This window comes from Bubalus bubalis, chromosome 14 (assembly GCF_019923935.1).
Source record: "Bubalus bubalis isolate 160015118507 breed Murrah chromosome 14, NDDB_SH_1, whole genome shotgun sequence".
Classification (NCBI taxonomy): domain Eukaryota; kingdom Metazoa; phylum Chordata; class Mammalia; order Artiodactyla; family Bovidae; genus Bubalus; species Bubalus bubalis.
Genome location: NC_059170.1, coordinates 21,504,305 through 21,514,313, shown reverse-complemented (window position 1 = coordinate 21,514,313; position 10,009 = coordinate 21,504,305). Strand labels below are relative to the sequence as shown.

General features: G+C 46.0%; 1 protein-coding gene across 3 annotated transcripts in view; it reads right to left on the bottom strand.

The window, feature by feature from the left end:
* Window positions 1-911: 911 nt before the first annotated feature.
* Window positions 912-10,009, bottom strand: part of COMMD7 (COMM domain containing 7) — a 28,227-nt gene continuing 19,129 nt past the window's right edge. Inside the window, exons 4-9 of one of the 3 annotated variants that reach the window (XM_006064401.3) lie at window positions 4,565-4,621; window positions 4,445-4,482; window positions 3,920-4,010; window positions 3,552-3,601; window positions 2,653-2,701; window positions 912-1,654 (exon numbers count right to left, since the gene is read on the bottom strand). In XM_006064401.3, coding sequence (XP_006064463.1) covers window positions 1,578-1,654; window positions 2,653-2,701; window positions 3,552-3,601; window positions 3,920-4,010; window positions 4,445-4,482; window positions 4,565-4,621 — 362 coding nt within the window. In that variant the 3' untranslated portion in view covers window positions 912-1,577. The remainder of the gene's footprint in view (window positions 1,655-2,652; window positions 2,702-3,551; window positions 3,602-3,919; window positions 4,011-4,444; window positions 4,483-4,564; window positions 4,622-10,009) is intronic. The other 2 variants (XM_045162653.1, XM_006064402.3) reach the window with 2 other exon arrangements.

Here is a 10,009-nt window from a genome sequence, read left to right as displayed (position 1 = left end):
ACTTTCACTTTCACGTTTACCTTATAAATACACTCCCCTCATGTAAAATGGTATTATATATATTAGAAAAAATATCCAGGGGATTTCCTTGGTGGTCCAGTGGCTGAGAATCCGCAATCCCAATGCAGGAGACCCAGATGTGACCCCTGGTTTCAGGGAACTACTGATAGACCCCACATGCTGCAAAGATCCTGAGTGCCACAACTAAGACCTGGCGCAGCCAAACAAGTAAAACAAAAATACATATTTTTTAAAAATTCAGTGGTAGCATCGTTCATAAGAGAAGAATGGAAAGCACCTAAATACCCATCAGCAGGAAAGCGGTTAAATAAATCATCCATTTATTACAAAGAATGAGGCTGCTCTCTTTGTTCTGATGTGATTTCCAAATGAGGTGGGAAAGAGCAAGATGCAGGACGCTGTGTGTATAGGATGCTACCATTTGTGTGGGAAGAAAAGTCAAATTCTGTGCCTATATATTTGCAAATGCATGATCACAGAATAAACCAAAGACAGGACTTCTCTACAGGGAGGGGAACTAGCTAAGTGGGGAGTGGGCAGCAGAAGGAATTACTTTACACTGTATTTTTCGAATCATGGGCATGTATTATCCATTCAGGACTTTAAAAAATTTCTGAGGCGGAGGGGAGAGGTAGGAGGAGAAGTCACATGCCAGGTTGGTACTAAAGTTATCTGAACACAAAGTATTCATCTACTCCACTTTTCATATTTTTGACCTGAGTCTCCCCTGAACTGCTCTTACAAACACCCACTTGGGACTACAGCGAATTTCATTGAAGACCCAGGGCCCTCACTAAACCCAGAAAGATAATTTTTGAAGATGAGAGCACTAGTTCTCTGCAAGGCAAATGACTCTTTAATTCACGCACAGAGACAACCGGATGCAGACCTGTTCTTCAGAATCTTCTTTATTCTTCAGCTAACCACCACAGAAGGTCAGCTTGAACCAAAACAAGCTGAAATAACCTCAAAAGGCCCGCCTCATTACCCACAATGGGGCAAAACCTGAAGTGAAGCCTGTTTTTTTTTTTCAGAGCAGACCCAGCCCGTACTTTTACACAGGTGTCCACTGAAGACCGATCAGCAAGGCCCCACCACCACAAACTGTAGGAACTCTGCTGGGAGCTCCCTTTGGGTCATTCATGAAATCCACCTCTTCCTTAGTCATAAACAAGCCCTTGCTGTCTTGTGGGGAAGGTCATCAGTGTTGGTATCTTGAGCAACAGACCATTTGTGTACTCTGGAGCTTTGAAGGGGAGGTGACTTGACTTACTTCCTCCCCTGCATGCAATCACCTTTCTGAATATCTAAACAGTGACCTGGGAGATACGTGGTGGAGGGTGCCTCATGAAGACTCTTCAGGGTCATTCTGTCCGGGCTCCTTCAGTACTTAATCCTTTGTTTTTCAGAAACTTTGCACACGGGCTCCCAAGAGGCAGGCAGGCCCAGAGGAGAGGCCACAGGCCTGGGAGCCCAGCAGCCTCTCAGAGTGGGTCACCGGGAAAGAGGAGGAGGGGATGGGGGGTGGGGGTGGAGATGCAAGGCAGGGACAGAAATCAGCTGAAACACTCCATGCTGGTTCTGACTCGCTCCATCTCGTGCAGGAAGCTGTAGAACTGAGGCAAAGTTAATTCTGGGGAGAGAAAACGCGGCTTCAGGTAAATGTTTCCAACTCCACAGAATCATCCAAGAAAATGAATTTCCACCCAGTGACTTCCTTTTTATTTTTTGACTTAATACCTCTAAGCAGTTCTGGATGAGTAATTGATCATAATAAAGAACTGAAGCCTTGAACACAGAAAGTTCTCAGCTCCATTTAAAAAAAGAAAAAGTGGAGGGGAGATTTTAAATGGCATTAACTCCCCAACACAAAGGGATGAAAGAGTGCCATTCAGGACAGCTGATGTGATTCCCATAACCCCAGAGCTTCTTGCTCTTAGATATTCACCATTCCTACCCCAGGCTTCCCTGATAGCTCAGTTTGAAAAGAATCCGCCTGCAATGCAGGAGACCCCAGTTTGATTCCTGGGTCAGGAGGCCTGCTGGAGAAGGGATAGGCTACCCACTCCAGTATTCTTGGGCATCCCTTGTGGCTCAGCTGGTAAAGAATCCTCCTGCAATGTGGGAGACCTGGGTTCAATCCCTGGGTTGGGAAGATCCCCTGGAGAAGGGAAAGGCTACCCACTCCAGTATTCTGGACTGGAGAATTCCATGGACTGTATAGTTCATGGGGTCGCAAAGAGTCAGACACAACTGGGCGACTTTCACTCATATTCCTACCCCACACTTTCCCTTTAGCAAAAAGTTCATTGACTGTGGGGTCTCCAACTTGCTAATGGCTTATCATTTAGGAGGGCAAAGGTGGAAAAATGGAGATTCCATAGTCCAATTATGACTTTTTTTATGGAAAAATGATAAGTGGTGGGCTTCAGGAGCCTAAGGAGAAGGAAATGGCAACCCATTCCAGTACCCTTGCCTGGACAATCTCATGGACACAGGAGCCGGGTGCGCTGCAGTCCATGGGGTCGCAAAGAGTCAGGCATGACTCAGCGACTAACACACACTCAGGAGCCTAAGGACTAAAGAAAACATGGAAAAAGTGGAAGGGTTCAAATGGGAATCTGGACTCACCTATGTATACATTTTCAGTTTGATTTCCTTTCTTAACCACCAACTTTAACTGAGCCAAAAAAGGAAAAAAAGAAATAAAATATTTAAATTAAAACGATGACAATTGGGCAAAGAAATTTCTGAAACCTGAACTTTCACGGAAACATTAAACCATCCAGTGTCTTGAGAGTTACTTGAGAGCTGTCTAGATTGTCCAATACCAAAACTTATAACAATTCCCATGATGACAGGAACAATCAAAACTTTCAAGAACAATATCCAGATCTTATTCATCTGAAAGTAAGTGTGTTAGTAACCACATCTTTGGCTGACCACATTGCTCTGAAATACACAAGGCACTTCAGTGGAACATTGGTTTAATTGGATATTAAAGAAACCCAAGGTAGATTTGGTGGCTTAGATGGTAAAGAATCTGCCTGCAATGCAGGAGACCCAGGTTCAATCCCCAGGTGGGGAAGATCCCCTGGAAGAGGGAATGGCAACCCACTCTAGAATTCTTGCCTGGGAAATCCCAAGGATAAAGGAGCCTGGCGGGCTACAGTCCATGGGGTCACAAAGAGTTGGACACGACTGAGTGAGTAACTGCATTAGCATATTGTAGAATGTGAGCGCTTCCCTGGTAGCTCAGAGGTTAAAGCATCTGCCTGCAATGTGGGAGACCTGGGTTCGATCCCTGGGTTGGGAAGATCTCCTGGAGAAGGAAATGGCAACCCACTCCAGTATTCTTGCCTGGAGAATTCCATGGACAGAGGAGCCTGGTGGGCTACAGTCCACAGGGTCACAAAGAGTCGGACACTACTGAGCAACTTCACTTTCACTTTTCATTGTAAAATGTGGATGTAATATTTTATAACCAAGTCAAAAATCTCCCAATTTTCAGAGATCAGAAAAAGACTTACTTGTAAAAAAATACTTCCTACTTTTTCCAGTTCGCTGCTCCCAGATGTCACTGTGACACAAAAGAAAAAAATAGTAAGTGACTGGTTGAGGACCAACTCTGAAGAGCCCAATCTTGCAAGTTTTAAAGCAGGAGCCATGTGGGGGCCAGGATGAAGACAGGAGAATGTGCTTTTCAGGAAGTGAATTCACGGAGAGCTGTGGGTAGAAAGAGCTGCTGAATGTGGACAGTGACACACAGGGAAGCAGCTGCTGGACCCAACAATCTTAGGGGACCAAGGATCCCGCTTCCCCAGTGAATTCATCTGAGAGCCTCTGCCACCCAACCCTGCATCATCCAAGGGACCCAGGACTGGCTCTAACTGGTTACCTCCAAATTTCCATTCCATATCTACAAGCTGGTTAATCATCAGAGTCTGACCTACGGCCCATCGAGCAAGGGTGGGGGCATTCTGCTTCCACTGGAATAAAAGCAGAAAGCCAAAGTCATCACAATGGAAAGAAAAGAAAAAACCCTCTTTATTCCGCCCCCAGTGCAACGTTTAGTCTTTACACAGACAGTGGGCAGAGCGCAGAGGCACGGGCTTGGCCTGTGCGCACAGATCTGGGTCAAGAGGGGCAGCAGGAATCTTCCTTTATTCCAAGACTTAATCCAGGTGGGAACAAAAACTGTATGATATTTATATTCAGTCAAATCAGAGGGAAAATATCAGGTGCACTGAGTAGCGTTTTCAGGTATGTATGCCATCTGCATGAAACCGAGTGAAAACTGTAAGCTGGGAAATGACATAAGATGATTAATGGTTTTTCCTTGGTTGGTGTTTTCCATTTGTATGTTTTCAGGAAATAAAAGCAAACAATCCTAATTCACTTTGATTAAGATGGATTCTGATACCTTTTCAGAAAAGTAGATGGCTTTCTCCTCACTGAGACCTGGAAGAGAACAGAAGGGAGACATGACCACAGGGAAAGGCTGCAGGGCCTGTCACCTGAGCAACCTGGGGTGGTCACCTACCCAGAGTCATGAAGTCGGCCCGGACCTGCTCGGCTGTGAGACCCTTCTTCAAGGCACCTGGGAGAAGAGAAAAAATCAGTCAGAAAGGGCAAATCAATCAATCCTCTGGCAGGAAGCATTCAATGGGTACAACTTAAGTGACAGGGACGACAAAGGGAACACACAGACTCAGCTCACTCAGCCTGATCTCGGTCCAGCCAGGCAGGAAGGAGATGAGGGGGAACAAGGCAGCACGTGCTAGGGGGCGTTTTTTGGCAGATTCCTGAGCAGCTCAAACGGCAAAGAATCTGCCTGCAATGTGGGAGATCTGGGTTCAATCCCTGGGTCGGGAGGATCCCTGGAGAACGGCATGGCAACCCACTCCAGTATTCTTGCCTGGAGAATCCCATGGACAGAGGAGCCTGGCGGGCTACAGTCCATGGAGTCGCCAAGAGTCTGACACAACTGAGCAACTTTCACTTCACTTTAGGTGCCACACAAGCATTGGCCCCTCCAGAAAGTATAGATGAAGTTACAGACAAAAGAAAAGACTGTCTGGACTTGGGGAGGGGGTGACTCATCTGAGGAAATAAGGCCAAGACTCCTGGAGCCAAGTGGGGGAGTTCAAGGTCAGGCGGGCACAGGGGTAACAGCCCAAAGCTGCCACTGTGCCATCTGTAACCACCAAACACATGAGGCTCTTTAACTGTTTCTTTTTTGGCCTTGCCATGTGGCTTGTGGGATTTTAGTTCCCTGACTAGGGATGGAACCCAGGCCCTCGTTAGTGAAAGTGCCAAGTCCTAACCACTGGATCTCCAGGGAATTCCTTTCTTTAACTGTTAATGAATTAAAATGAAAGGAAATGTAGTGTTCTGTTCCTCAGTTGCACCAGCTGTTCCAAGTGCTCAGGAGCCACGCAGGCCCAGTGGTCGCAGCACCGGTTAGGGCGGATTACAGAGCATTCTTGTCTCCACACGGGACAGCCTGCCCCAGAAGGTCAGCCCTCAGGAAGCAAACGCAGATGGACTAAGCAGTTCAGCCTCTACAGTTGCCAAGTCACTTGCAGAGGGGCTGTCAAGCCCCTCCCCTCAGGAGCCCTGGGAAACCCCACCCTCCTACTCTTGCCCTGCACCCACCTCCTTTGTTCCGCTTGTAGGCTCCCATTTCTGAAAATAAAGTGCTCCCAGCAATCCGGGCTTCTCAACATTTAACCTGCAGGCTACAGCCTCCAGTCACCTTGAAAATTTTCCACTTTTTAGTCCTTCAGAAGATGACTAATCAAAGTATAAGAAGTTGTCCACCATGGTCCAGGGAGGGCCCTGAAGTAACACCCTAAACCCAAGCCCCCACCCCCATCCCACACCAGAAAAACAATCTGAAGGGCTGTTGTCCTCTGCAAAATCAACGGTGTCAACAAAGGGAGGAAACCTTTTATCTCCAAAATCAGACTAAGCAAGGAAGCCACAGGGAAATAAAAAAAAGGCAAGACCCCAGGAAACCTTGGCCATAAAAGCTCTCCAAGAAGGCTGTTACGTCCAGTCACTCCAATCAACTCTTGGCGTGCCGCTCCTTAGTTTATATCCAGTTCAAATCCAACATTCCATCTGAAGATCCCCAAATACTCCGAGGTGGAAAATACCATTGTAACTTTTAATTTACCAGGAAATTAAAGATGAGAAAGGTTAAGCTTTGTGGGGAGAGGATTTGACACATCCAGAGCTGACAACTGCGCCGCTAAGGGCTCACCTACAGCTCTGCTCCCCGTACACCGAGATCTGCGAGGGCAGCTCTTCAGCAGTGTGCGCAGGAGAGACCAAAACTCAGAAACGGCACACTGATTTTGGTGTGTCCACACAAGTAGCCTGGGCGCCAAGGTAATTTTGTTAAAACTTAAGTCAGACCGTGTCTCCTCTCTGCTCAAAACCCTCGAATAGCTCCTGTTCCACTCATTGTAAATCCCGAAGTTCTCACAATGCCCTGTGGATCTGAACTTCTGTAGAACCCTCTGCTCTCTCCCTCGCTTACTCAGTTTTTCCCATTATTTACTAGGCAGGTTCCTACCTCCATGCATTCACCCCTGCAGTTGCTCCTGCAGGAAACACGCTTCCTCAAATCTGCACATGCTCACTCCTCACTGTCCTCAGGAATCGGCTTGAATTGCACCTCCTCTGAAAGGGTCCCTGACCAATCTTCAAGTGTCCTTTTCTGCATTGGCAATTTATAACTATCCAACTTCATGCTACATATTTATTGCCAATTTTCTCACAAAAGTCAGTTTGTTGAGAACAAGGACTTGGTTGGTTTTGCCCACTGCTGTGTCCCAAGTTACTAAAAAAAATGCCAGGCACTGTTCACTGGTTGGCCCTCAACTCATTAAACACATGCTGAATCAAAGAATCTGTACAACACAATGCTATACAGCCTTTAAAAATAAGGTAGCTCCTGACCTGCCTATTTGCAAAATATAATTAAAAGAAAAGAAAAGGTATGAACAGTCTGCTTAATGTGGTCCCTTTTGCATAAATAAAGAAGGGTATATTATCTATTCTTACTTATAGCTTTCAGAGAGAGATCAGTCGCTTAGTCGTGTCCGACTCTTTGCGACTCCATGAATCGCAGCACGCCAGGCCTCCCTGTCCATCACCAACTCCCAGAGTTCACTCAGACTCACGTCCATCGAGTCGGTGATGCCATCCAGCCATCTCATCCTCTGTCGTCCCCTTCTCCTCTTGCCCCCAATCCCTCCCAGCATCAGTCTTTTCCAATGAGTCAACTCTTTGCATGAGGTGGCCAAAGTACTGGAGTTTCAGCTTTAGCATCATTCCTTCCAAAGAAATCCCAGGGCTGATCTCCTTCAGAATGGACTGGTTGGATCTCCTTGCAGTCCAAGGGACTCTCAAGAGTCTTCTCCAACACCACAGTTCAAAAGCACCAATTCTTCGGTGCTCAGCCTTCCTCACAGTCCAACTCTCACATCCATACATGACCACAGGAAAAACCATAGCCTTGACTAGACGGACCTTTGTTGGCAAAGTAATGTCTCTGCTTTTGAATATGCTATCTAGGTTGGTCATAACTTTCCTTCCAAGGAGGAAGTGTCTTTTAATTTCATGGCTGCAGTCACCATCTGCAGTGATTTTGGAGCCCAGAAAAATAAAGTCTGACACTGTTTCCACTGTTTCCCCATCTATTTGCCATGAAGTGATGGGACCAGATGCCATGATCTTCGTTTTCTGAATGTTGAGCTTTAAGCCAACTTTTTCACTCTCCACTTTCACCTTCATCAAGAGGCTTTTGAGTTCCTCTTCACTTTCTGACATAAGGGTGGTGTCATCTGCATATCTGAGTTATTGATATTTCTCCAAGCAATCTTGATTCCGGCTTGTGTTTCTTCCAGTCCAGAGTTTCTCATGATGTACTCTGCATATAGCTTTAATTACATGCTTATCTTATGGCTAAATTGAGAGATGTGAAGTACATTTTTGGTGAACATATCCACAAAACAGAGGATACCTTTGAGGAAAGGGACTGGGTGGGACTTTTTTTCCTTGGTGTCATTTAAAAACATCCTAGCTGCATGTTCTTTCTTAATAGGAAGGCAGTAAAATTGTGAGTCATTTTTGTGTGCTTTCCTGTGCTTTTCTATAATTAAAAAAAAAAACAACCCCTCCCTCCCAAGAAAAAAGGTTAAATGTATTGCCCAGGGCCACACAGCAGGCAAGCAGCAGAGAAAGTAGCTTATGGGGCAGTTGGCCCAAATTCAGGCTCTTTCCATTCCAGGTCATTCTGAGATGCTGTCGGGGACTAAGACCAGGCCACAACCGGACAGTGACTGACAACTGAGGCTACCGCACTGCAGGGGCCGAAGCAAGCTCTCTGTCCCGATGGCACCTCACTACCTGAGACAGGCAGGAGCCATACTTTAGAAACATACATAGAGGGACTTCCCAGGTGGTCCAGTGGCTAAGACTCACACTCCCAATGCAGTGGCCCTGGATTCAAACCTTGGTCAGGGAACTAGATCCAACGTCTCAACTAAGAGTTTGCATGCTGCAACTACAACCCAGGGCAGCCAAATAGATGAATAAATGTTTTTTAAAAAAACAAAAAAAACATGATCTTAAAAAAAAGAAATACACATATTTGCGTCATGTTAGGCCTCAAGCCCTTAGCTTCTTTTTCAGCTTTTTCCTTTGGTGATTCCTCTGTCTTGTACGCACAAGACAGGGCTGCACCCTTGACCCCATGTCAGTCAGAAAAATCTGAACTCCAGGGCTGCAGTCACTAGAACATGTCACTAGGGTAAATCTGAGAATGTCCTTTAAATACAGATAACCACCTGGGATGGTTTATAAGTCCTTGAGCTCCACTTTTCATTGGAACAGTTGCCTTAGGCAAACCCCCACTGCCATCAAATAGTGTGGGTGACAAGCAGAGGGTTTCAGGAAACGGCTGGAAAGTTAGCAAACACTACTCTTCTAGCCAAAACCTTCCTAAGTTTATTCAAAGTAGTAAGGGGAGTCCAAGGAACAGAACTAAACCTTGGTGAATCAGATGGGAGAGCACGGGAGCCCCATTCACTCAGTGATTACTGACCCTGAAGGCTCACCAGCTGAACCCACCCCTGCAAGGTTCCCGTGCAAACAGAGGCCACAGTCACTGTATACAGATGTCCTGAGACTGCCATGTGCCAGCACTGAGCTGGATGTTGGAAGGCATCAAAAACTGAACAGGCAACAGTCTCTATCCTCCTGAGGCTCACAATCTTTTGAGATATAACAATATAACACATATAATACATTATAACAATAATGTAACAAGTAGGTAAGTCCTATAGTGAAAGTGTTGGTCGCTCAGTCATGTCCGACTCTTTGCGATCCCCTGGTCTATACCTCACTGGGCTCCTCTGTCCATGGGTTTCTCCAGGCAAGAATACTGGAGTGGGTTGCCATGCCCTTCTCCAGGGACTCTTCCCAACCCAGGGATCGAGCCCCAGGCCTCCTGCATTGCAGTGGATTCTATTATATAGAGTATTATTCCATGTAGAGGATTACTGAAAAGTGCCACATAGAAAATAGAGCAGGGTAAGGTTGGGAACCACCAGGGAACTTAGTCCAGCATTTGATTAAATACCATTTGTGATTATTGTTCAATGCTGATTATTTCTTTTTTGGCCCAGCCAGACAGACTCCTTTAAGTGTGGAAAGGGAGTTATTGCTTTTTCTTTACAAAAAAAGCAAAAACAAAACCTACCAACCAGTGGAGATTTCCCTGGTGGTCCAGTGGTAAGAATCCTCCTGCAATGCAGGGGACATGGGTTTGATCCCTGGTCAGGGAAGATTCCACATGTTGAGGAGCAAATAAGCCTGCGCACCACAAGAAAATCTGCTTGCATGATGAAACTAAGACCTGACGTAGCCAAATAAATAAATGAATAAATAACGACCAGTTACTGGGTACCCACAA